Source organism: Ornithodoros turicata, chromosome 8, assembly GCF_037126465.1.
Source record: "Ornithodoros turicata isolate Travis chromosome 8, ASM3712646v1, whole genome shotgun sequence".
Classification (NCBI taxonomy): Eukaryota; Metazoa; Arthropoda; class Arachnida; order Ixodida; family Argasidae; genus Ornithodoros; species Ornithodoros turicata.
The window spans coordinates 26,995,381-27,021,816 of NC_088208.1; the positions used below are offsets into that span (position 1 = coordinate 26,995,381).

The following is a 26,436-nucleotide window of genomic DNA, read 5'->3' on the forward strand; positions in this document are numbered from 1 at the left end:
GCTTTCGGACGGAGTCCGTCCTTCATCAGGTGCGATACATTTAACACTTGGTACAGATATTTATACTGATGTACATCATAGAAAGGGGGCAAAGAAGGTGGTGAGGAGGAAATGCAAATTCTTGTTCGAGAGGATTGAGGGCGCGCGAAAAAATAATAAACAAAAGAAGCCGATGTACATTAGGAGTGTTACCCGAGACAAAAACCGCTGAGGAGAAATCAGGTGAGCGAACACGGTATGGAAGACCGCTGGAAGAAATTTTCCACTCCTAATGTTTGAGAAAAGATAAACAATGGTAACACTCTTATTTAGTCTGCATCCTAATGAATCTAAAAAAAAATGCTATCGGATATTAGGAGCTTTGCAAAAAAGGTAAATTCTTAAAATGGGTTAAAAAATAAAATAATAATAATACTAGTAATAAGCAAATAAAATGACTGGGGAATGGGCGAGAAAATATAACTGTCTCAGTATATGAAAATGCAACTATTCCCTACGTTGTTAGCCAATGTTATGTGCACTGCGAACATAGAACAGCAAATATTGATTGATTGCGTGATTGATTTGCCTTCAGTTCACAATGTGCTTCACATGTTGGTTCACGGACCCCATTAGAAAAAAGTTAACAAGATAAACTTTAACAAATTCCGATCTGCGACAGTTTTAGCTTACCTGAAGGATAACTGATATCCAGAGGAAGAACACCATCGTTGCATCAAATTGACACCAGCGGTCTTTCAAGTATGGCGTCTCGCCCTATACGAGAAGCGACCAAGATCCTCACTTCGTATGCACGTATACCGCACACAACAGGTAATTTATGCGCGCATTGTTCTTATACGGTAACGAGTACGGTAAACTTACGGTAATGAGTCCCCGGATGTGCATCTTGGCGATCATCTCGGCGGTAAAGAGCAGCGTGGCGAAAATATCCCAGCAGAAGGTAACGTACACAAGGATGGGGTGCTTTTCGAAAGTTCGGGTCGTGTTGAGGCTGACTGAAACCAAGGAAAGCAGCGCACACATACGAAGTACTCGCCGCACCCACACCTGAAGTATTTAAAAAGAAAAAAAAAACTTTTAGGTATAGTGCTGAATAATGGTACGATGAGATAAGAGAAAGGGTTACCTTGTTGACCCACTCAATATCAGCATTTTCATTAAGGCTTTCATCTGGTCCATAGTCCGCGAGAATGGGTTCCCCGCGGACGCTTTGTTTTCTAGCTAGCATTGTTCACCTATTTTGCCCTGCGTGAAAGATAACGACGTAGTAATGATGATGATGATGATTATTGTAGTCTGTACACAAACAAACAATGACCTTTATAATAGAATAGTAACTCGTAATTTTCTAGGGTTCTGTTTCACGTCTTTAGTTTATCATCTTAAGCTTCATACCGGATGTCTCCCTGACAATGCAGAGTGTGAATAATTAATCGTTAAGGTAACACTCCAAACGTGCATTAAATATACATCTAGAGTAAGAACTGCGACTTCGCTGGAATCGTAAACTTTATTTTCGTGGTTCTGTGCTAACGAGGGTCAAACCACTTTGCAGCTCGAGCATGTGTAATTCCGCTTTTATCAAACGGCCGTGCTGACAGTTTCGAGCTTATCACCAGCCGTGTCGCGCATTTTAGCATTTAAAAAATTCGCAAAATTTAATGGCTGCGAATATGAGTCCTGTGTTCGATTCGCGAAATAAACAGCTTTTTCGGTAGATATTTCCAAGTCAATTCAGACGGTGTTCAAAATGAAAAAGTCGCCTTCTTAATATGCTTGTGTCACTGCCTATCCTACTAGCTTCTCCACAGAAGAGAAGCCATCTCTGCTCTGACTCGCATCCTTCATCCCCTGTGCACGAAGTGTTAAGACAAATGATCAGACGATTACAGAAGCCAAACGGCTTCAAATCCGTAACAGTGCCAGATCGAGCGCGCAACACCCGTTTATCCTCTCAGCATCGATTTCATGGCTACCTGTGGTTGGAGGAAAATGTTTATGGAAGAATTTGACGGCCATATGCCCATCGCCCTGAAAGGGAATGCCACGCCCGCTGTCGTCTTACCTTGGCGACGGGAGTTCCTATTAAGAAGTGATCATGATAGACGCAGAAATCAGATTGAACTGCCATTTCTCCGGAACAAGGATTGCATTCCACAGAGGGATGCGCGGAGATCACAACGATCGGTAAGGAGAACGGGGAGATCACTGGATGACAGAAGAGGAGAGGAGGAAAACGAGAGAGGGAGAGAAGAGAGGACCGATTTAGCATGCTCGCATTTCCTGCTGCAGATCGCGCGTTAAACGGTGCAATAAATTACTGGCTGAATTGACTGATTAACTACTAATTGCACAGCTTATGGCGAATGAGGATCTCAAGAGAAGGGACGATAGGCCTCCACGAAGTCCATGAAACACACACCTATTTTGGTCTCATCACTAGCGCCGCCTAGCAAGCGTTGACTAACTTCCTTCCTGTCAGGCCGATAGCAGTATGTTGGGCTGCGGGAGCTTTGAACCACTTTGAACGTTGGTTGAAGTTTAAATTTGGCGTGTGTACAGAAGCTTCCGTCTCGTACAGTAACAACTCTGCAAAGGCTTCATAATTCACCTGCGAAAGTGGTCTACAATGGACGAGATTGAAGCGTATGCAAAGGTATGCTTCAAGGGCTTACAAAACTGGAATGTGTTTACCAACCAAGGGGCTTAGTTCACGTTGCATTCCTCAACAGCTGATAACGCTACTTTGAGCGCAGGAAGTACAAACCGTTAACAGAGTTGACGTTTCCAGTTTTTCGTTTGAATGTTATCCGCGCTGTTTTTAAGGAAACGTATGCATTATGTGTCACTCAAAAGTCGATAACTTGTGCGGTAGTGACTGTAGTTGACCTATGTGTGCTCGTATTGCAGACGCTCGTCAGTCGAACGCAGTGCACGGGGGATATGTTACGAGAGGCGTCTCCGACTTCTTCAACGCGGAGGTTTTCCACAAAACGCAACTCGAAAGTTCTGCGTGAAAGCAACGATGTGGAAAGTATGTGGAATATTTCATTGGTGTTAAACTAACGTCCCACATTTTTTTAAAATTGTCATTGTTAACGTGCATGTTTGGGGCTATAAAGCTTCCCTGATACACAGAGCTTGTGCATAGACTCCGTGGTTTTCTTGCAACACTTATCTTGCATCAGATCATCCCCCTTCAATACAGGAAGCATACCTGAGGAGGAGTCACCAAAGAGAGTTTGTGGTGATGGTGCTGCGACACTGGTTGACACTAAAGCGAAAGAAAACCATCCTTCTGAACAAATGGATATAGATGAAGCAACTGGTATTGTAGCCATGTTTATCTCTGCTCATTTTAATGTTATTGTACACCTCAACATAACAGCAAACGTTTTACGTGTGCCTAATCTGATGCACAATTTGTAACTTCAGAACTACCGAGAAGCCCAAGCAAGGCACATGCGGTGAGCGAAATGAAGGCGAATTCGGAAAGCATGTCTGTGGCAGCGAGAAAGGCACTGTTTGAAAAAGCAGTCTCGAAATCTGGCAGTACACTGCCTCTACCCCGTAAGACTCCTGTGAAGCCTGCACTCAAACAGGTCTTTTCTACTGTGAAGATGCCCACTGCCAACTTAACTGTTCCTCTAACAACTGCTGTCTCCTTACGGATTGAAGCCACAGGAGTACACAGTTCAAGGACATTGAGCCCTGGTATGAGAGCCGTTGTTCAACAGGTTTCTCACTTTCTGCATGCATGCATAACACGTTTTCTCTGCAGATGACAATAGTCCAGACACTAAAGCAGGCATGTGCACGGAAGTGGGACAGAGACGTCCGACTCCGAGGAAGCTGGTTCGCACTGAGTTGGTAATAAAACGCATTGGAAGCGACGATGATTGTGAGTTAACTGTTGATTCGCATTAACTTGTGTTATGCTTTTCATATTGTTGGTATGGGTGCCATCTTGCGCAGTTGTCTCTTGTTCGTTGTTGCAAAACTGATAGATTGTGACAGCGACTCTTAGGATATCCCTCAGAACTTTCATCTTGAGTGTCAGCTGGGTAGACTTCCCGGAGGGGGCCTGGCCCCCCCTGGGAAAGTTCTGGCGGGCGCTGCCCCCCCCCCCCCCCGCCCCCGCCCCGCCCCGCCCCGCCTCTGCATGTAACTATTTTTTTTTTTATATGACACTCGTTAATACGACATCCCCGCTTTATGACCCTTTTTCTCGGGAACAGTTCCCTCCTGGGCTTCCACATGTAACTCTTTTTTTGGTTAATATGACACTCGTTAATATGACATACCCGCTTTATGACAATTTATTTCTCGGGAACCGTTCTATCCCAATGGCCTCTGCATGTAACCCTTTTTCGGTAATATGACACTTCATTTATATGACCAGCATTTTCAGCACAACTAGGAACGTGCACTTTACCCTTGTTACTATGAGCGTGGGTCACTGAACTGGCGGTTCTCCTGACCTATAATGGCCAAAACACGGGCCCGCTTTTCGGGGTGACTCATGCTGCCCCCTGCCTGACGTGCTTAAAAGAGCAGTGTCCTTGGTCACATGGTCAGAGTGAGCTGCTGCAGTCATACAGCATTCATCAAACATCATCGTGGTCATATTAGCAAGTCTCAACTGTAGCAGGATAAAGTCACCAATGTCTTTTTTTTTTTTTTTTTTTTTCTGCATTTATATTGCAACAACCCTATAACAAATTATTTATGTTATTTAATTATCTGTTCATTGCAGCTGGGCTGATGTCACCTCTGTCAGAGAAGCTTGACGGATGTGACAGAAATAGTTATGTCTCTATACGTACACCAACAGATTCTTTTGCTGAAGATGACACATGTAGGTATTTAGTCATGCTGTTCAACATGTACACATAATCAATGCATCCTCGTAAACTTAGCTCAAGACTTGCAGGACAAGATATTATACCCCAGTGTTACTGGCATTGATAGCACCACTCAAACGAATGTGAGTCATGGGTTTGGTTTCTTCCTACGAACAGTCTTGTAATCATACGGCAGTTAACTCTGTGTTGATACCGTACTAATAGTATGACTGCGTGCAGACGGTGAGAACTGGTCAGGAAGGTAGAACTGAGCAAGGAGAACAGACAGAGAAAGGGGATGGAAAACATGTTTTGAAACTGAGCTGCACCAGCATCTTGGAATCCTCTAGCACCTGGAGTGATATTGAGTCCCCAGCTCCTGGTAGCAGCAATTTTGTAAGTGGTGTTGGCAACAGTATTGACCATGCAGTCTACATATCATTTAAAAACATACTTGTTTTTCTGTCCATTACATTATACATAGAGCATGAAGTTTTCGGGAAATATTATTTTCTAAATTTGGGGAGTAAAAATCGGGTAAATAAACATGTGCTCTAAATCCATGCGAATTTGGATGAAAAAAACTTCCAGTACGCTAAATTCAGGGTGAAATCGGGCTCAGTTACTCAAACTAACTGAACTAGTTCAGTACAGATGGTGATGCAACTGCGTTTGCTGCCAAACAAGTTAGTATGCCTTCCTACGGACGTCTCAGTGAGGGAAATTTGCCTGGTAAAAATCGGGTTTCACCCTAAGCAGGCAACCTTCAGTTCGGGGAAGAATCGGGTTAAACCATAAAACTTCGCTCTCTAATTATACATTAGGTTCATTACATTTAGATGGCTTAAACAGTATGTGTCCCAACTGCTGGAGCAGTAACTAAAGAGCTTTGTCGATTTCATTTTTTTTACAAGATGAGAACTAATGAGCAATCACCAGCCACTGCCGATATCAGCACAGAAGAGAACGCTGACGTATTTTACCAGAAGGACGAATGTCCAACACACACCACTGCAACAGAGAGCGCTGACGAAAGCCTGCATGCCTCAGTAGTCTGTGCTGATAGCTGCGACACAGAAAATGAGGATCAACATGTTGGCGCTGTCGAGAACGGAGAACAGAGATCCATGAGCGTCGAAGAAGCCAAAGTCTTCGACGAGATCGATGAGATCCTCAACGATGCCCTCGGCAGTGAATGCAGTGACAGCGGCTCGTACGGGGACAGTATCTCACACAAGTCTCCTGCATTATCTCCAGTGGTAAGTCATTATCTCTCTCACCTTTCCTGTACTCGAGAATATTTCCCTGTCTTTTTGGTATGAAGAATTGTGGCTCAATATTAGAATCATCTTTTTTTTTTTTTTTTTTTTTTTTTTCAGAAAACTGAATGCCAGGTATGGTCCCCGGAAAGCACAGACACCAGGTCACTCCCATGTCCGCAGAAGCCTCCAGCCACTGCCGACAGCAAATGTCTTCCCCATACGATCAGCTTCTACCGGCGACACCAACAGAGCCTCACGCCAAGGAGAAGCGTGACGGAACGGTGCATCTCACCAGAAGCCACGACGTCAAAACAGAAACAACCTGACGTACCACTCGGTGACAGACTTAGAGTACGCATGTTTTGCTCAGGAATGGTTTTACTCTTTTTACTGCTTAGTTGAGATACGGTCGTGCTCACAACCATAGGCATTGCAAGATGAAGTGATGACACAGCAGAACATCATCAGTCAAGCTAGTCAAGCGCTCAACCTCTGTCAAGCTTCATCGAAATTTGTCGGTTCTTCTGAGCAGATTGAGGGAGAACGGGTGCTTCTAATTGCCAGTGAGTCGCCACAAAAGCTTGTATTTTTTGCTGTGAATTCGCGCCACTAGTGCAATTGCTTCAAGGGCGTATGTTCCCATTCATTAGCGCAAAGGAGACTGGCTTGCCTCAATGAAAAGGAGAGGCTTAAATGGTCAGGGGATGCCCCTGTGGCCAACCAGCTCAAAGGGAGTTTCAAGGTCGTCAAAATTGTACTCCAGTTGAAGACAAGTTTTGTGGAGTCGGTCTGCTTAAACAAGCAAGGTATACTATTGGGATTCATGTAAGTCTGTTTCCCTCATTTTATGATCTTCTTGTTTTACTAAAGGTGATGCAGTTTACTATTTCATCTGCCTAATACGATATGGGCCCCAAGTAGTTGCAACCCAAGTGCTCTCAACTGATGATGTCACAAATGGAGCGTCCCTCGAATATGACAAGGAAGTTATCTTCAGTGACATAATGCAAGATTTTGAAGTTTTCGTCGACGTGTATGCTTTAGTACGTATCAAGTCATTCGTGGCATTGCTGCCGTTGCCAGACTATCGAAGGTCTTAGAGGTATACACTATGTTTGCCGCTTTCAGAAAAGCAAGAAACAGGTAATCCCGCATGACAAGAAGTACCACACCATGAAGGTAGTTTTCTTTTTTCGAGCGCACGCGCGTAAAGAAGGCAATTTGCAGTGAGAGTCTCCGGATGTACGTGTTTGAACTTGTGAATCTCTGCTCGAGCTGTTCTGCGTTTTTCTATGTAGGACACACTAAGGCTGAAGCTCTCCACAAAAAGCAGGAAAAGCGATCCAAAACTGTTTTTATCTCCAGGTAAGTACAGGGTGAATTTAGCAAAGGTTGCACATTTTGATCGCGTCGTCGTGTCTTTTCTAAGTACCCATGTTTTTTCTCTCCTCACTCCAAATTTCTACAATTTGTGTTATGAGGGTTGATAGAACGACATATATGCAGGTTTTATTTTTTTATTTTTTTTTTATTTTTTGTTTTTTAATGGTGTTGTGAGCCCCTGGCATTTATTTAGATTGTGCATGTGTGTGTATGTTTGCATGCATGCATGTCAAACTTGTATGCCAGACACCGTTTTCAGTGCAGATGTAGCCACTCTATTTCAAGAGAATCTTTTAATTGTTTTTGTAGCTTGCACCACATAGAATGTTTTTAACAACCTCTGGTTTAATGTTTTTATTTACTTCTCACCTTGCACAAAATGAAGAAAGGAGAAATTTTTTTTGCATTTTTAACTTTAAAGCATCCAAGGCCAAGAGCTGTACCTGTGGTTCAGCAGTTATTTAGAGACTGTACATGCAAGACAAACATTAACTGCTAGTATTTGGTTTTCAGCTGTATCAAGCCCCGGCGGACCAGATGCTGTGCGCAGTTCCAGTTTCCAACTTATGGGTTCAGTTGTGTTGAATAGTGACGTTTGTGGAGAAAAGGCACTGGTCCTTTCTAAGGCATGTTACATTCCATAAAATTCACAGCTGTTGCAACACACAGCGCGTGTCAATAAGTGATTTAATTTATGCAGGTACCTCTGTCATCACCTTTAGAAGAAAAGATTATTTTCACAACTGAGCTCCATGCAGATCATGACATCGAGCATAAGGGATTTTTGGTAAGCATGCCCTCTCTTGTGAAAGAAAAGAGGTGCAATGTGTTGCATATTGCATAAGCACAATATATAGGTGCAGCATGCCTTCCACTATTTTTACAATGAAGTGTTCTCTTTTCCTGTCCTAGATCAGTGTTATATCATTGGGGGTCTAGCCCCGAACAGCAAGACCGACACCTCCGTGAAATACACACCGCTGTTGTGCTGTGTGTGTTCATTATAATTAGGGTTCCAAATCTTCTGTGTATTCATTTGGCAAAACAAGGGGGGCCGATTACTGGAGTTTTCAATTTCTGGAAGATTTTGTGTCTTCAGAGGTTCTCAACAAATGGAAACTCTGAAAAACTCCAAATTTTCTAGAAATTAAAAACTCCAGTAAATGCCCTTTTATAGCTCTGCCAAATGGAAAGACAGATAAGTAGGAACCCTAGTTATAAGTAGCGCCTGAAGTTTTCAGGTTTAACCAGATTCTTTCCTGAATTTGCACCCCGAATTGAAGGTTGCCTCCTTAGGGTGAAACCCGATTTTTTGAAACCCGGCAAATTGCCCTCACTGAGTAGCTGAGCTCGATTTCTTCCCGAATTTAGCATACTGCAAGTTTTTCCACCCGAATTCGCATGAATTTAGAGCACATGTTTATTTCCCTAATTTTTTACCCCTGAATAGAAAAAAAATATATTTCCCGAAAACTTCAGGCTCTAATTATAAGCAGTAATCCTCATTTCTTACAACTTTTCTGTAACGTTTGCCATCTTTTTTCATAATATGTTCCTTGTATGCAGACATTGTTTCAGGATATTGGTGGCTTTGGAGCATGGACGAGGTTATGGTGTTACTTGAGAGGAAGTGATATTGTTTTCTGGAGGTACCCAGACGAAGAACAAGAGAAGGTAACACCAGTCTGGTTGCCACTGTAAATTTTGCACGGCACAAACTGTTGTGTACATACATGATACAGTAGAGCCTCAACATACAGGGTGTTCAAAATTAAGCTTTCACTAGCACTTTATAAATAGGCGAACAAGAGAAAACTGGTGCTATTTTTTCTGTTCCTTGAGTAAGAAACAGGTGCTACATAATTAGCAGCACCTGTTTCTTACACAAGTAGCATAAAGGTATCTTCCAGTTTCCTGTCATCACTGTGTTTGTGTAGCGCTCGTGAAAGCTTAATTTTGAACACCCCGTATATTGATCCCACGTGTAGTGCAGATTGCCTTGTCCTTCCTGCCAGGTACCAATAGACTCTATCAACCTGAGGCACTGCATCAGCAAGGACGTGCACATCCTTCCCTGCATAGAGTGTGCGAGGCCAAACTCTTTTAAATTGATCCTTGTGAGGCCGCTTGAGGAAAATGATGTAGACACTATCACAGTGAAGAAACACTCTACTGTTGCATCAATCACGTAAGCTGGTATTCATTGCTCTCTACAAAGAATCCACTCCATGCCTGACATATCTGTATCAAGTGCGTAATTATACTTACGGCCTGGCTTTTTAGGGTCATACCCGATTACACCCGATATTTAGCCCCCGATTCAAATCTACAAAAACAGGGTTTAACCCGATATTTCCCCAAAAGCTGCTGAACCAGGGGGATCCGAAGTCATCACAGCTAACATGGAACTTTGGAAACTTTGTTGTAAATGCATAAATATGCTCATACAAACTGTCAAAACAGAGACCCTGCTGCCTCTTAAATGCATGGACTAAATATTGATACTCTGTGTCTACTCGTGTGTCATGTGTATTATGCCGAGTAAACTGAAGATGTACAACTGATTCAATCTGATTCAACCAAAATTGGGTTGAATCAGGTTCAGTTCAGCCCAAATACACCCAAATCATTGAAGCCAAATATAACCCGATATTTATCCGCCGACGTTGCTGAAAAATATAACCCGAAAAAGTAATTATACCTGAGTCCTGTAGAAATCCTAGATATAATGCATTTTCGACTAACATGCTGAGCCACACTGCAAATGTCGAGACATTTGTTAGGCCGTGGTTTGTGCAAGATAAAGTAATAATACTGTTGCCATGTTACGGGTGTGGTAGATTTGGCAGTTTGTGTCAAAGACCTTCCTTTTTCTTCTGCCGGCCTCGGTGGATGATCTGGCGCATGACCGCCTACCAATCCTAAGCTAGTGCGCCAGCAGTGTGCCACCTCAAAGGAAAAATTGCCGAAGAGATGGACAGACCACAATGATGAAGCATCAATTTAAACACTATTGTAGCTTCCACTTGGCTCATTGAATATGTCAAGTTTATCTGCCAACATAGAAATAATTTTTTTTTCATTGTCAATTACTAGAGGTACTCTGGGTACATGAAGTGCTGCCCATGCGAAAATGAACCCGTGTTGCCCTGAAATGCCACTGTGTGATGTTCTTCGTAGGTTTAAAATCAAGGATGTGATTAGGATAAAAATTTGTTTGTTAAACTTCCTTTTGGATGTGCCTTTAGGATTAATTGTTTCAAGAATATATGAAAAGGAAATGCTGTATGAGACTGAACGGAACTTTGAAGGCAACTAGAAAACTGTGGGATTCCTGATTGGTTTGTACTATTAATTATGCAGGCACCTGTTCTCTGCTGACACAAAGCAAGAAGCCAAGGTCTGGTGCAAGAAGCTTGGCACTGTCCTGTCATGCATACGAAAATGGGACATTGAGTCCTTCCAGGGACTGGACCTCACACAGCTGGTCTGAGTATACCTAGTTTTTTTTTTTTCTTATTTTTACAAAGCTTTTATTTCCTATGTTTCTGTATCAACTATCATATTTTATATATTTCGTATAGTAAGGAAATATGTATTTTAATGACAAACTGTGCCAACGAGACATTAAAATTTTATTTTTTGCTGGAATGTTTTGTGAAAATATCTTCATTCTCTGTTAACTTTTTTTTTAAGCAGTGCAGTGTGTTATCAGAAAGAGAAGTACACATACTACGAGCTCATCTGCACGTCACCAACACTGCTTGTCCCAGCATAAGCTAAAACAGACCGCTAACAAGCAGGCTATGAAAATCGGAGATTAGGGAGCTACTCGACAAAAGGAACTCGTTACCAGTCTGGCTACTGTGCAAAAAATTTAACGAAGTTACCAGTAATGAAAACGAACTTGAAGTTTCTAAGGCACTTTGGAAAAGTAAAAAGTCACTTTGTGGTTACCTGTTACCTAACATACACTTTTTAGTTCTTGACCTTTCTATTCAAATCTTCATCTCACAATGGGCCGTGCAAGACATTTTATATTAGTTTCAATATATGAAATGATACCAATATTTGATATGACGAAAGAAGCGGGCCTTTATGTACTGCTTGCACCATGCTTGTCTGAAATCAGCACCCTGTGGTTTAAATGCAGTCTCAAATCTCCACGTGTTGCAAGGCCATTTATGTTGAGTAAGGGCAACCAAGGAAATATGGGCTGCAGAACCACTGACAGGCAACTCCAGACAGCCGGGTCGCAAGCAGTACTTCTTTAGGGAGACATTTGATGATTTTGATCTCGTAACGAGATTGTTCAAGGACGCACGAATCAGACATTGGAAGTTTATGTTCCATGAGTCTTCTACGCACATTTCGTAGAACCACGCCAAGTTTTAATCTTGCTACACAGTGCCCTCTGTCACTATAAATATACACTGCTCATCGCTATGATGAACGTCACCTGAGTCTCCTAATGTACTGCTAAAACAGAATTCGTAGCGTTCACCGCGCAACAAGGGAACGGAGTCAGACGCGCCGTGCACGTGCTGTCCTCTCACTGGAGAGGGAGGACACAGCTTGCGCTGTTTGTAGACCAGAATCGAACAAAAGAAACTTGGCACTTACCCCAAGTTACTTTGAACAAGTTAACAAAAGTAACTAAAAAGTGAACGAGTTCCTAAGATGTTATTGGAATTCACGAGCAACGAGGTAAGATGAAAGTTACCGATAAAAGTAGCTTGGTTACAGTATAACGAGTTACCCTAACACTGACGGAAAGAAGCCTTTGGCACTATGGCCCCAAATGTGTAGAATTTCGTGATAGCTAGCAGCTAGAGGTGTGCGAATATTCGAATTTCGACTACGAAGCGAATATTTGCGATATTCGATTCGCATTCGAAGTTTTCGGATATTCGTAAAAGTTCGGATACTATTCGAAATTTTTCGAATATCATAGCAACTTACTACAAAGCTGTTGCGGGCTGTGCGATGGAGTTTGTGCGTTGCGGCAACAACGACAAACATTAATGGTAGAACAGCTGCAAAGCGACGCGCGGAGCTTTCGAGGTACGCTCATCTGCGAATGCGTCGCTGCAAGTTCCGTAACCGAAACCGAAACTAGTACGCAGTGGTGTGCAGCCGCCATTAAAGTCCGCCCTAGGCAAACGCGAAAGCGCGGTACGCTTCAAGCTTCGTCAGCACAGTCGCGACTTCGGTGGATTATCAACGAACTCTGAACATTCGTGTGAGGCCTACATTTCGGTGAAATTCCGGTAAAATATCGAAATTTTGTAGGCGTCGAGCTGAACAACGCTGGATGCACAGCCAAAAAGACGCGTGGACCCGGGTCTCATGAGCGGCTTTGAGGATTGTAGAGGTTGCCCACGGGACTGTTTTTACGGTCAAAATTCTAAGGTCTTTTTCGCTACAAATTTTGTGCTAGAATTAAAGCGCAGATCCTGCTGACTCTTACCAATTATTTTAGGGGTAATTGGTAAGAGTCCTCGTCCTAAAAGTCGACCTAAAATTACGCATAGATACTCAGCAGGAACTGCGCTTTAATTTCAGCGCAAAGTTTGTACCAATAATTGTTCCATGCTATTAGATATCGGTCTTTGCAGTTTTGGAAGTTAGCTATAGATGCAGTTAAAAAAATTGATATGATAAAATATATGTGCACAGTGCGATTGATCTCGTAGTCCATGCTTTTACCATTCTCTTGCCAAAAATTTGTGCATGCAGGCATTTGCGAGCAAGAAAAATAAAAATTGTGTATTCTACACATGTTGTTCTGTCCTAGAGCCACATACGTCCATCTTGTACAAGAAGAATCAAATGCTGTGTTCGTGACAATGCAGATACCAAATGAAATAATAGAGGTCTTGTTTTCCTATTTGCATTCCACTTTTCTGTTGGAGTTTCTGATTATATGAACGAGTCTATCATAAATAAAAGTAAATCATGAACTGTAAGTACTGTCAGCAGTTTCTATTGTAACGTTGGATGCACAATGTTATTAACAAACGTATGTGTGTTACCAGATGTGTTACAGAGAAGACTGATGAGCGAACTATGTATGCAATGATCTGAATTATAAGCAGTCTGATCTATACTACAGAGGTGTTGGCAACGTTCATCAATACATCACCCCTTATCAAAGTGCCGAGCTGAGGACTGCCAGACCCCCAGGAAGACTTCAGCAGCATCATTTGCTGCGCTCGTGCACTGGACATTGCGTCTGGCCCTTTTTCGTTGCAAAATTTGCGCTCAAATTAAAGCGCAATTCCTGCTGAGTGGCCACGCGAAACTCTAGCACGATTTGAGCACTTTTATTTTTTCGTTGTCAAAAAAAAAAGGTTAGCTGGCTGTTTGTGGTTTTTAGGGTAAAAATTCGAAGGTTTATTTCGTCGCAAAATTTGCGCTCAAACTAAGGCGCAGTTCCTGCTGAGTGGCTACGCAAAATCCTAGCACGATTTGAGCACTTAGGCTTACGTATTTTTACATTAGTAGTACCTATCTAGTAGGTCGCGGTTTTGCTATCGTGGGCTAGAAAATACGGGTGTGCCAATCGGCCTATCCAATGCATGGGGAAGGGGGGGGTCCCTCAAATGAAGGATAGATCGAGCCGTCGCTCGCAGCGAACCATGCGGACTCGCCACGAACTACAAAGGAAAACTAAGTCTCCGCTTGTGTCTCCGTGTAAGCAATAAAATATTTTTGATGTCGAAGCTTTCTTCAGCGGCAACTGTTCTTCTGCTTGCATTTATGGTTGTCAATTAGGGGGCAGTTCGTCGAAGTCGTCACGTGACAACGGGTGTGCCTAATGGCACACACCTGAAAGTCTCGATGTGATAACACATGCCATGGTGTGGATGTTCGTTCGTCACCTTATCAGCAAAGCGCGTGGGCGTGTACATGCTTTGATTCCCAACTTCGGTGAACAAGAAAATAAACAAGGAAAAAAAACGCTATGTCGTCTACTTCTTGCTTAGACAGACGTGAAATGAAGGGGTTCTCGTGGAATAATATTCCACTGGTAAAAATGTTTGTAACATAGAGTGAGATCAGTAGACAGCAGAATGGTTCCTGTTGTGGTTTCGCAGTGTACTAAGGGCCACAACAGATTTTGTTCGTCAGTTTGTGATACTATACGAGCGACTCGAAAGTATCGTCGATTCGCCTTATCTTCACCTGCTGAGAATCTTTGTCACAGTTTTGCGGCGTTTCGTATGAAACCTGTCCGTCGTGCCGTAAGTCATAAGTCGCAAGACATGCCACTGTCGTCATATGGTACTGTGTTAATGCTTGATAGAATAGGTTGCTGTATAGAGTTTCTTGTTTCGTCGGGCTCTCTCAGTTCAAAAGCAAACAAATAAAAAAGCAGTGAAGGCCAGCCGCGGTGATACCTGCAACAAAACAACTGATAACGAGTGACTCTGTCCTTGTTTGTCCGTATCGCATCCCAAGCACTGACATTCGCACACCAGCGCTCTTGGGCAAACTGTAGTGGAACATCACGTGACTTGAGAAAATCCACCAGAGCGCGGCCCTATCGTGGACTTCAGCGTCCCTGGAGCATCCTTCAATTTTTGGGTACCTGAAAAACTTGCCGATTGGCACACCCGTATTTCTAGCCCACCATAGTTTTGCCTGCATTCACTCATCCAGTGACTAGTTTCTCCTTCGTCTCTTCAACTTTCCAGATGGTGGTGCATGGCGCCATCTGTTATGCGTAGAATGAAGTGTTGTGATAGAGACCCCAGGTTGCGTTGATAACGCTCAATTGATAAGGGATTTGGGACCCGGTCGTACACGTGGGTGGGTAGCGCAGTTGGTTCGGCGTTTGCCTTCTGCACAGAAAGACCCTGGTTCGAAACGGGATCTCTCTGCGTAAGGTTCGGGGGTAGCAACTGGGTAAAGGTGAGGGTTAGCTGTAAGGAGGTAAGGTTGACTAGGAGGTTGAAGTAGCCTAGGAGCGGGTGGGTAAGATAGGAGGAGGTCTGGCGGGAGTGCTCGCGAGGAGGCCCCGAGGGTGTTTCCGTAAGACCCTCGGGGTCACCGATGACCGGGTCCCCCCCCGGTTAGTTGCCTCATCCGGTAACTGGCCGCGGCGTCATTTCAAGAATCTCCACCACGGTTATGCAACCTCTATGGTCTGCTGTTTCTTAACTGCACACCTAGTTTTGGTCACACAAACAGCGATATATAGGAATCATTGTTTTAACACAGCATGAGGAACAAAATCAAAGAGGAACTTAAACCAGCGGCATGGCCGAGTGGGCTAAGGCGTCCGCTCGTTGGTTGACCAAGGTCGTGCTGAAGACTGGGAGGTGGTGGGTTCGAATCCTACCGCCGGCTGTGCTGTCTGAGGTTTTCCCTGGGTTTTCCGAAGACTTTCCAGACGAATGTCGGCACAGTTCCCCCTGAAGTCGGCCCAGGACGCATACTAATCCCCCTGTCCCCCACTCCTTCCTGCTGTCCTCTCTCCATCTGTCCACATCTGCACGCCGCTCTTAGCCACAGTTGCTTCGCGGCGCTAACACGCAATCAAAAAAAAAGAGAGGAACTTAAAGGAGCACTCAGGTGACTTTCTCTTCGTGAAAAGAGCGCATCGCAGAACGAGCGGACGTCTTGACGTAAGTACTCTCCTCACGTGTCCAGTGACGTACAGCTAGCCCGCCATAGTACAGCGGTTTTATGGCGCAGAAGCTACGGTAAGCGATGTTATAGATTACGAAGCAGTTAAATAACCAATGACCATAAAAACGGTAATAGTGTTTCACAGGGTCATGGGTGAACAATAGTGGTGAAATTCACGAAAGTGATGTCGACGACGAGCTTCACGTGAGGAACAGGTAATGAGGATTGCGTATAGCACAGAGAGTCGTTCCCCGCAGTGCGTGCACTAGGGTGGCTCCGCCCTGCGCAGTAAAAACCCGTGCGTAATATAAGTGTGTCCCACCCTCAATCGAGTTAAAAGAACGTCATATCGGTTATTTATCCGTCATAGGGACAGAAGAACCGCCCCGATATGCATTCGCATATACTCACGCGTTGAGGTAGGTACATTTTGACTGTCCCCTTTCCCTTGCAGAAACTACTGCTGCAGCGCAGCCTCGTTTTCCTGGTTCATGGAAGGAGAACGTGCGGCAATGACATGCGCCCCATCAAAAGCTCGAGTGGTACCTTTCACTTTGTTCGGTTAAAGAAACTGGCTAATTATATGCGTCTTTCTGCAGGAATTGTTATGCGGGCCGACAACGCAGAGCCCTTTCATCAGCATCATCGCCACCAACTGTTCACTACGTGGTGAAGACACAGGTGCGAACGACGAATCTTGGAGCCTTTTCTTGTACTGTTACGTCTGTTGTTATTCCTTGTTGCGAAATAAACATGTTCCTATGAGAACTGTCATCATTTTTCTTGAGACGGTAACGTGGACATGGGCTTAGACCTGTCAAAGTCTTGACGAAGAGCCCCTGTAATCCCCGTGGGTGAAAAGAAAACTAACGGCAGAGTTGCTTTAAGAAATGTCGATCTTTCTGTGTACACAAACGGTGTCAGCAAAGGTTGCCTAGTATGTACAGCTCGAAGCAGAGTTAACCTGAACGCGCCTCCGACCTGCGGAGCGGAAAGAGAGCCACCTTAGCGGCGCTTACGTCTGGGAAACAATAAAGGGAAAGTGCGTTCCGACTGTCCCAGTTGCGCTGCGAGGGGTTTGCCCAAATTTGCCCAGAAAGAGGACTTTCGATTTTTGGCCTGAAAAAACCCCAAGGGGTTAGGCTTACCTTTTTTTCCATCCAAAAAATAAAAGTGCTCAAATCGAGCTAGAATTTCGCATGGATACTCAGCAGGAACTGCGCTTTAATTTGAGCCCAGAATTTGCCCAGAAAGAGGACTTTCGATTTTTGGCCTGAAAAAACCCCAAGGGGTTAGGCTTACCTTTTTTTCCATCCAAAAAATAAAAGTGCTCAAATCGAGCTAAAATTTCGCATGGATACTCAGCAGGAACTGCGCTTTAATTTGAGCCCAGAATTTGCCCAGAAAGAGGACTTTCGATTTTTGGCCTGAAAAAACCCCAAGGGGTTAGGCTTACCTTTTTTTCCATCCAAAAAATAAAAGTGCTCAAATCGAGCTAAAATTTCGCATGGATACTCAGCAGGAACTGCGCTTTAATTTGAGCCCAAAATTTGCCCAGAAAGAGGACTTTCGATTTTTGGCCTGAAAAAACCCCAAGGGGTTAGGCTTACCTTTTTTTCCATCCAAAAAATAAAAGTGCTCAAATCGAGCTAAAATTTCGCATGGATACTCAGCAGGAACTGCGCTTTAATTTGAGCCCAGAATTTGCCCAGAAAGAGGACTTTCGATTTTTGGCCTGAAAAAACCCCAAGGGGTTAGGCTTACCTTTTTTTCCATTTTTGGCCAAAAAATAAAAGTGCTCAAATCGAGCTAAAATTTCGCATGGATACTCAGCAGGAACTGCACTTTAATTTGAGCCCAAAATTTGCCCAGAAAGAGGACTTTCGATTTTTGGCCTGAAAATAGGCTTACCTTTTTTTCCATCCAAAAAATAAAAGTGCTCAAATCGAGCTAGAATTTCGCATGGATACTCAGCAGGAACTGCGCTTTAATTTGAGCCCAGAATTTGCCCAGAAAGAGGACTTTGTGCTCAAATCGAGCTAGAATTTCGCATGGATACTCAGCAGGAACTGCGCTTTAATTTGAGCCCAAAATTTGCCCAGAAAGAGGACTTTCGATTTTTGGCCTGAAAAAACCCCAAGGGGTTAGGCTTACCTTTTTTTCCATTTTTGGCCAAAAAATAAAAGTGCTCAAATCGAGCTAAAATTTCGCATGGATACTCAGCAGGAACTGCGCTTTAATTTGAGCCCAAAATTTGCCCAGAAAGAGGACTTTCGATTTTTGGCCTGAAAAAACCCCAAGGGGTTAGGCTTACCTTTTTTTCCATCCAAAAAATAAAAGTGCTCAAATCGAGCTAGAATTTCGCATGGATACTCAGCAGGAACTGCGCTTTAATTTGAGCCCAGAATTTGCCCAGAAAGAGGACTTTCGATTTTTGGCCTGAAAAAACCCCAAGGGGTTAGGCTTACCTTTTTTTCCATTTTTGGCCAAAAAATAAAAGTGCTCAAATCGAGCTAAAATTTCGCATGGATACTCAGCAGGAACTGCGCTTTAATTTGAGCCCAAAATTTGCCCAGAAAGAGGACTTTCGATTTTTGGCCTGAAAAAACCCCAAGGGGTTAGGCTTACCTTTTTTTCCATCCAAAAAATAAAAGTGCTCAAATCGAGCTAAAATTTCGCATGGATACTCAGCAGGAACTGCGCTTTAATTTGAGCCCAAAATTTGCCCAGAAAGAGGACTTTCGATTTTTGGCCTGAAAAAACCCCAAGGGGAGGCTTACCTTTTTTTCCATCCAAAAAATAAAAGTGCTCAAATCGAGCTAGAATTTCGCATGGATACTCAGCAGGAACTGCGCTTTAATTTTAGCCCAAAATTTGCCCAGAAAGAGGACTTTCGATTTTTGGCCTGAAAAAACCCCAAGGGGTTAGGCTTACCTTTTTTTCCATCCAAAAAATAAAAGTGCTCAAATCGAGCTAAAATTTCGCATGGATACTCAGCAGGAACTGCGCTTTAATTTGAGCCCAGAATTTGCCCAGAAAGAGGACTTTCGATTTTTGGCCTGAAAAAACCCCAAGGGGTTAGGCTTACCTTTTTTTCCATCCAAAAAATAAAAGTGCTCAAATCGAGCTAGAATTTCGCATGGATACTCAGCAGGAACTGCGCTTTAATTTGAGCCCAAAATTTGCCCAGAAAGAGGACTTTCGATTTTTGGCCTGAAAAAACCCCAAGGGGTTAGGCTTACCTTTTTTTCCATCCAAAAAATAAAAGTGCTCAAATCGAGCTAAAATTTCGCATGGATACTCAGCAGGAACTGCGCTTTAATTTGAGCCCAGAATTTGCCCAGAAAGAGGACTTTCGATTTTTGGCCTGAAAAAACCCCAACGGGTTAGGCTTACCTTTTTTTCCATCCAAAAAATAAAAGTGCTCAAATCGAGCTAGAATTTCGCATGGATACTCAGCAGGAACTGCGCTTTAATTTGAGCCCAGAATTTGCCCAGAAAGAGGACTTTGTGCTCAAATCGAGCTAGAATTTCGCATGGATACTCAGCAGGAACTGCGCTTTAATTTGAGCCCAAAATTTGCCCAGAAAGAGGACTTTCGATTTTTGGCCTGAAAAAACCCCAAGGGGTTAGGCTTACCTTTTTTTCCATCCAAAAAATAAAAGTGCTCAAATCGAGCTAGAATTTCGCATGGATACTCAGCAGGAACTGCGCTTTAATTTGAGCCCAGAATTTGCCCAGAAAGAGGACTTTCGATTTTTGGCCTGAAAAAACCCCAAGGGGGTTAGGCTTACCTTTTTTTCCATCCAAAAAATAAAAGTGCTCAAATCGAGCTAAAATTTCGCATGGATACTCAGCAGGAACTGCGCTTTAATTTGAGCCCAGAATTTGCCCAGAAAGAGGACTTTCGATTTTTGGCCTGAAAAAACCCCAAGGGGTTAGGCTTACCTTTTTTTCCATTTTTGGCCAAAAAATAAAAGTGCTCAAATCGAGCTAAAATTTCGCATGGATACTCAGCAGGAACTGCACTTTAATTTGAGCCCAAAATTTGCCCAGAAAGAGGACTTTCGATTTTTGGCCTGAAAATAGGCTTACCTTTTTTTCCATCCAAAAAATAAAAGTGCTCAAATCGAGCTAGAATTTCGCATGGATACTCAGCAGGAACTGCGCTTTAATTTGAGCCCAGAATTTGCCCAGAAAGAGGACTTTGTGCTCAAATCGAGCTAGAATTTCGCATGGATACTCAGCAGGAACTGCGCTTTAATTTGAGCCCAAAATTTGCCCAGAAAGAGGACTTTCGATTTTTGGCCTGAAAAAACCCCAAGGGGTTAGGCTTACCTTTTTTTCCATTTTTGGCCAAAAAATAAAAGTGCTCAAATCGAGCTAGAATTTCGCATGGATACTCAGCAGGAACTGCGCTTTAATTTGAGCCCAAAATTTGCCCAGAAAGAGGACTTTCGATTTTTGGCCTGAAAAAACCCCAAGGGGTTAGGCTTACCTTTTTTTCCATCCAAAAAATAAAAGTGCTCAAATCGAGCTAAAATTTCGCATGGATACTCAGCAGGAACTGCGCTTTAATTTGAGCCCAGAATTTGCCCAGAAAGAGGACTTTCGATTTTTGGCCTGAAAAAACCCCAAGGGGTTAGGCTTACCTTTTTTTCCATTTTTGGCCAAAAAATAAAAGTGCTCAAATCGAGCTAAAATTTCGCATGGATACTCAGCAGGAACTGCGCTTTAATTTGAGCCCAAAATTTGCCCAGAAAGAGGACTTTCGATTTTTGGCCTGAAAAAACCCCAAGGGGTTAGGCTTACCTTTTTTTCCATCCAAAAAATAAAAGTGCTCAAATCGAGCTAAAATTTCGCATGGATACTCAGCAGGAACTGCGCTTTAATTTGAGCCCAAAATTTGCCCAGAAAGAGGACTTTCGATTTTTGGCCTGAAAAAACCCCAAGGGGAGGCTTACCTTTTTTTCCATCCAAAAAATAAAAGTGCTCAAATCGAGCTAGAATTTCGCATGGATACTCAGCAGGAACTGCGCTTTAATTTTAGCCCAAAATTTGCCCAGAAAGAGGACTTTCGATTTTTGGCCTGAAAAAACCCCAAGGGGTTAGGCTTACCTTTTTTTCCATCCAAAAAATAAAAGTGCTCAAATCGAGCTAAAATTTCGCATGGATACTCAGCAGGAACTGCGCTTTAATTTGAGCCCAGAATTTGCCCAGAAAGAGGACTTTCGATTTTTGGCCTGAAAAAACCCCAAGGGGTTAGGCTTACCTTTTTTTCCATCCAAAAAATAAAAGTGCTCAAATCGAGCTAAAATTTCGCATGGATACTCAGCAGGAACTGCGCTTTAATTTGAGCCCAGAATTTGCCCAGAAAGAGGACTTTCGATTTTTGGCCTGAAAAAACCCCAAGGGGTTAGGCTTACCTTTTTTTCCATCCAAAAAATAAAAGTGCTCAAATCGAGCTAGAATTTCGCATGGATACTCAGCAGGAACTGCGCTTTAATTTGAGCCCAGAATTTGCCCAGAAAGAGGACTTTCGATTTTTGGCCTGAAAAAACCCCAAGGGGTTAGGCTTACCTTTTTTTCCATCCAAAAAATAAAAGTGCTCAAATCGAGCTAGAATTTCGCATGGATACTCAGCAGGAACTGCGCTTTAATTTGAGCCCAAAATTTGCCCAGAAAGAGGACTTTCGATTTTTGGCCTGAAAAAACCCCAAGGGGTTAGGCTTACCTTTTTTTCCATCCAAAAAATAAAAGTGCTCAAATCGAGCTAAAATTTCGCATGGATACTCAGCAGGAACTGCGCTTTAATTTGAGCCCAGAATTTGCCCAGAAAGAGGACTTTCGATTTTTGGCCTGAAAAAACCCCAACGGGTTAGGCTTACCTTTTTTTCCATCCAAAAAATAAAAGTGCTCAAATCGAGCTAGAATTTCGCATGGATACTCAGCAGGAACTGCGCTTTAATTTGAGCCCAGAATTTGCCCAGAAAGAGGACTTTGTGCTCAAATCGAGCTAGAATTTCGCATGGATACTCAGCAGGAACTGCGCTTTAATTTGAGCCCAAAATTTGCCCAGAAAGAGGACTTTCGATTTTTGGCCTGAAAAAACCCCAAGGGGTTAGGCTTACCTTTTTTTCCATCCAAAAAATAAAAGTGCTCAAATCGAGCTAGAATTTCGCATGGATACTCAGCAGGAACTGCGCTTTAATTTGAGCCCAGAATTTGCCCAGAAAGAGGACTTTCGATTTTTGGCCTGAAAAAACCCCAAGGGGGTTAGGCTTACCTTTTTTTCCATCCAAAAAATAAAAGTGCTCAAATCGAGCTAAAATTTCGCATGGATACTCAGCAGGAACTGCGCTTTAATTTGAGCCCAAAATTTGCCCAGAAAGAGGACTTTCGATTTTTGGCCTGAAAAAACCCCAAGGGGGCTTACCTTTTTTTCCATCCAAAAAATAAAAGTGCTCAAATCGAGCTAGAATTTCGCATGGATACTCAGCAGGAACTGCGCTTTAATTTGAGCCCAGAATTTGCCCAGAAAGAGGACTTTCGATTTTTGGCCTGAAAAAACCCCAAGGGGTTAGGCTTACCTTTTTTTCCATCCAAAAAATAAAAGTGCTCAAATCGAGCTAAAATTTCGCATGGATACTCAGCAGGAACTGCGCTTTAATTTGAGCCCAGAATTTGCCCAGAAAGAGGACTTTCGATTTTTGGCCTGAAAAAACCCCATAGGCTTACCTTTTTTTCCATCCAAAAAATAAAAGTGCTCAAATCGAGCTAGAATTTCGCATGGATACTCAGCAGGAACTGCGCTTTAATTTGAGCCCAGAATTTGCCCAGAAAGAGGACTTTCGATTTTTGGCCTGAAAAAACCCCATAGGCTTACCTTTTTTTCCATCCAAAAAATAAAAGTGCTCAAATCGAGCTAGAATTTCGCATGGATACTCAGCAGGAACTGCGCTTTAATTTGAGCCCAGAATTTGCCCAGAAAGAGGACTTTCGATTTTTGGCCTGAAAAAACCCCAAGGGGTTAGGCTTACCTTTTTTTCCATCCAAAAAATAAAAGTGCTCAAATCGAGCTAGAATTTCGCATGGATACTCAGCAGGAACTGCGCTTTAATTTGAGCCCAGAATTTGCCCAGAAAGAGGACTTTCGATTTTTGGCCTGAAAATAGGCTTACCTTTTTTTCCATCCAAAAAATAAAAGTGCTCAAATCGAGCTAGAATTTCGCATGGATACTCAGCAGGAACTGCGCTTTAATTTGAGCCCAAAATTTGCCCAGAAAGAGGACTTTCGATTTTTGGCCTGAAAAAATCCCAAGAGGTTAGGCTTACCTTTTTTTTTTTACTTTTGGCCAAAAGATAAGAAGACCTTAGAAAAGAAGGTGCCTCTAGGATTCTGTATATGGGTAGTTCATTTATAACCGACCGAGGGGCGCCGGTGACATTTTTATTTCCTTCGAGAAAAAATATGTGTTTTTCCTTATCGGAAAAGATAGTTATCGCAGTTCCAGCTTTTCCAAATTTGGCGCGCTGGATCCTACGGCTGCTTTCTTCTGAAATCAATTTTTTTCACTCGCAGAATGGGTGGTGAGGATTTGCTTAAGACAATTAAAGTAAATGGGAAAGCCCGAAAAAATTTCGAAAAAAAAATCGGCAAAACGCCTCCGAGGACGTTTGTAGCGCAACTTTGACAATTTCTTGCGTAGTCGCACGGACGAAACTGATGTGAGATGAAGGAGCTTTTTTACTTTTTCGTATAGTATATACTATATAGTGTGTTATCATACCTTCAGGCATCCGTCTACAGTGACGCCGTAATTACGAAGGGGCAAAAATTGAAAGAGCTACTGTACCTTAACGTACTTTTACTTACTTTACGCCACCGTATTTTAATAAATGTCTACCCCCGGTACTTGGGCTGTTTTTAGATACTATACTTTAGCTGACATTTTGCTGATATTTTACATGATATTTTAACTGATATCTTAGCTAATATTTTAGCTGATATTTTAACTGATATTTCTTCCCTGATTTCTGCTATTTAGCTTATAGTTTAGCTGACATTTTAGGTGATACCTTAGCTGAAATTTTAGCTCATATTTTAAATGATATTTTAGCTTATATTTTATCTGACATATTAGCTGATATTCTAACTGATCTTAGCTAAATTTTAGCTGATATTTGAACTGATATCTGAGCTAATATTTTAGCTGACATTTTAGGTGATATTTTAACTGATATTTTAGCTGATATGTCTTCCCTGATTTGATATTTAGCTTATATATTAGCTGACATTTTAGCTTATATATTAGCTGACATTTTAGCTGATATCTTAGCTGGTATCTTAGCTGATGTGTTAGCTAATAATTAGCTGATTTTTAGCTGATGTTCTAGTTGATATATAACTGATATTTTAGCTGATATCTTAGCTAATATATCAGTTGATAATGTTTACCCTATATTGCTACCCTATGTTTAGCTGATTTGTTACTCCCTCACTTCATAGTGGTATCATGCGGGCAATGCCACAACTACCGCACAGGGGATCGTGCGTCCTAGACCGACTTCACACAGAGCTGTGTTGACATTTATCTTAGAGCCCCCTTCGCATGCAGGAGTCTTAGCTGATATTTTAGCTAATAATTTAGCTGATATCTTAGCTGATGTTTTAGATGAGATTTCAAATGGTATTTTAGCTGACGTTTTAGCTGATGTTTTAGCTGATATTTTAACTGATATTTTAGCTGATATCTTACCTGATATTTTAGCTGACATTTCAGGTGACATATTAGCTGATATTTAAGCTGATATGTTAGGTGATACCTTAGGTGATATCTAGCTGATATCTGAGCTGATATTTTAGCTGATATCTTAGCTGATATTTAGCTGACAGTTTAGCTAATATTTTAACTGATAACTTAGCTGATATCTTAGCTTATATTTAGCTGATATTTTAGCTAATATCTCAGTTGATAATGTTTACCCTATGTTTAGCTGATTTGTTACTCCCTCACTTCGTAGTGGTATCATGCGGGCAATGCCACAACTACCGCACAGGGGATCGTGCGTCCTAGACCGACTTCACACAGAACTGTGTTGACACTTATCTTAGAGCCCCCTTCGCACGCAGGAGTCTTAGGTGATATCTAACTGATATTTTAACTGATACTTTATCTGATATTTAGCTGATATCTTAGCTTATATTTAACTGATATTTAGCTGATATCTTAGCTTATATTTAACTGATATTTAGCTGATATATTAGCTTATATTTAACTGATATTTTAGCTAATATCTCAGCTGATAATGTTTACCCTATATTGCTACCCTATGTTTAGCTGATTTGTTACTCCCTCACTTCGTAGTGGTATCAGGCGGGCAATGCCACAACTACCGCACAGGGGATCGTGCGTCCTAGACCGACTTCACACAGAGCTGTGTTGACATTTATCTTAGAGCCCCCTTCGCATGCAGGAGTCTTAGCTGATATTTTAACTGATACTTTATCTGATATTTAGCTGATATTTTAACTGATATTTTAGCTAATAATTTAGCTGATATCTTACCTGATATTTTAGCTGACATTTCAGGTGACATATTAGCTGATATTTAAGCTGATATGTTAGGTGATACCTTAGGTGATATATAGCTGATATCTGAGCTGACATTTTAACTGATATCGTAGCTGATGTTTTAGCTTATATCTTAGCTGATAGCTTAGCTGACATTTTAGCTAATATTTTAACTGATATCTTAGCTGATGTTTTAGCTGATATCTTAGCTGATATTTTAGCTAATATCTCAGTTGATAATGTTTACCCTATGTTTAGCTGATTTGTTACTCCCTCACTTCGTAGTGGTATCATGCGGGCAATGCCCCAACTACCGCACAGGGGATCGTGCGTCCTAGACCGACTTCACACAGAGCTGTGTTGACATTTATCTTAGGGCCCCCTTCGCATGCAGGAGTCTTAGCTGATATTTTAACTGACACTTTATCTGATATTTAGCTGATATTTTAACTGATAATTTAGCTGATATCTTAGCTAATATCTCAGTTGATAATGTTTACCCTATATTGCTACCCTATGTTTAGCTGATTTGTTACTCCCTCACTTCATAGTGGTATCATGCGGGCAATGCCACAGCTACCGCACAGGGGATCGTGCGTCCTAGACCGACTTCACACAGAGCTGTGTTGACATTTATCTTAGAGCCCCCTTCGCATGCAGGAGTCTTAGCTGATATTTTAACTGATATTTTAGCTAATAATTTAGCTGATATCTTAGCTGATGTTTTAGATG

At 42.3% G+C, this 26,436-nt stretch overlaps 2 protein-coding genes and 1 long non-coding RNA gene across 7 annotated transcripts in view; 2 read left to right on the forward strand and 1 right to left on the reverse strand.

The window, feature by feature from the left end:
- Window positions 1-2,234, reverse strand: part of LOC135366800 (sodium leak channel NALCN-like) — a 30,199-nt gene extending 27,965 nt beyond the window's left edge. For all 5 annotated transcript variants that reach the window (XM_064599721.1, XM_064599719.1, XM_064599720.1 and 2 more), the window contains exons 1-4: window positions 2,069-2,234; window positions 1,130-1,248; window positions 865-1,050; window positions 673-756 (exon numbers count right to left, since the gene is read on the reverse strand). In XM_064599721.1, the coding sequence (XP_064455791.1) occupies window positions 673-756; window positions 865-1,050; window positions 1,130-1,231 (372 nt within the window). In that variant the 5' untranslated portion in view covers window positions 1,232-1,248; window positions 2,069-2,234. The remainder of the gene's footprint in view (window positions 1-672; window positions 757-864; window positions 1,051-1,129; window positions 1,249-2,068) is intronic.
- Window positions 2,235-2,468: 234 nt separating this feature from the next.
- On the forward strand, window positions 2,469-11,143 carry LOC135366802 (anillin-like). The gene is made up of 20 exons (XM_064599722.1): window positions 2,469-2,659; window positions 2,914-3,037; window positions 3,212-3,331; window positions 3,439-3,717; window positions 3,785-3,904; window positions 4,760-4,861; window positions 4,923-4,990; window positions 5,088-5,243; window positions 5,762-6,106; window positions 6,227-6,460; window positions 6,537-6,672; window positions 6,760-6,915; window positions 6,980-7,152; window positions 7,238-7,288; window positions 7,408-7,474; window positions 8,006-8,118; window positions 8,193-8,279; window positions 9,059-9,166; window positions 9,508-9,680; window positions 10,856-11,143. The coding sequence occupies exons 1-20, from the start codon at window positions 2,633-2,635 to the stop codon at window positions 10,983-10,985; spliced, it is 2,769 nt and encodes a 922-aa protein (XP_064455792.1). The 5' UTR covers window positions 2,469-2,632; the 3' UTR covers window positions 10,986-11,143.
- Window positions 11,144-16,130: 4,987 nt separating this feature from the next.
- LOC135366096 (uncharacterized) lies at window positions 16,131-16,903 on the forward strand. Its single transcript, XR_010414093.1, has 3 exons — window positions 16,131-16,344; window positions 16,584-16,671; window positions 16,729-16,903. It is a non-coding gene; the product is annotated as an uncharacterized LOC135366096 (long non-coding RNA).
- The last annotated feature ends 9,533 nt before the right edge of the window (window positions 16,904-26,436 follow it).

Coding starts and splice junctions, on each gene's coding strand:
- LOC135366802 (XM_064599722.1), top strand. CDS start 2,633: ATGGACGAGATTGAAGCGTATGCAAAG. Junction 3,332..3,438: donor GGATATAGATGAAGCAACTG/GTATTGTAGCCA, acceptor TTGTAACTTCAG/AACTACCGAGAAGCCCAAGC. Junction 3,905..4,759: donor CATTGGAAGCGACGATGATT/GTGAGTTAACTG, acceptor TGTTCATTGCAG/CTGGGCTGATGTCACCTCTG.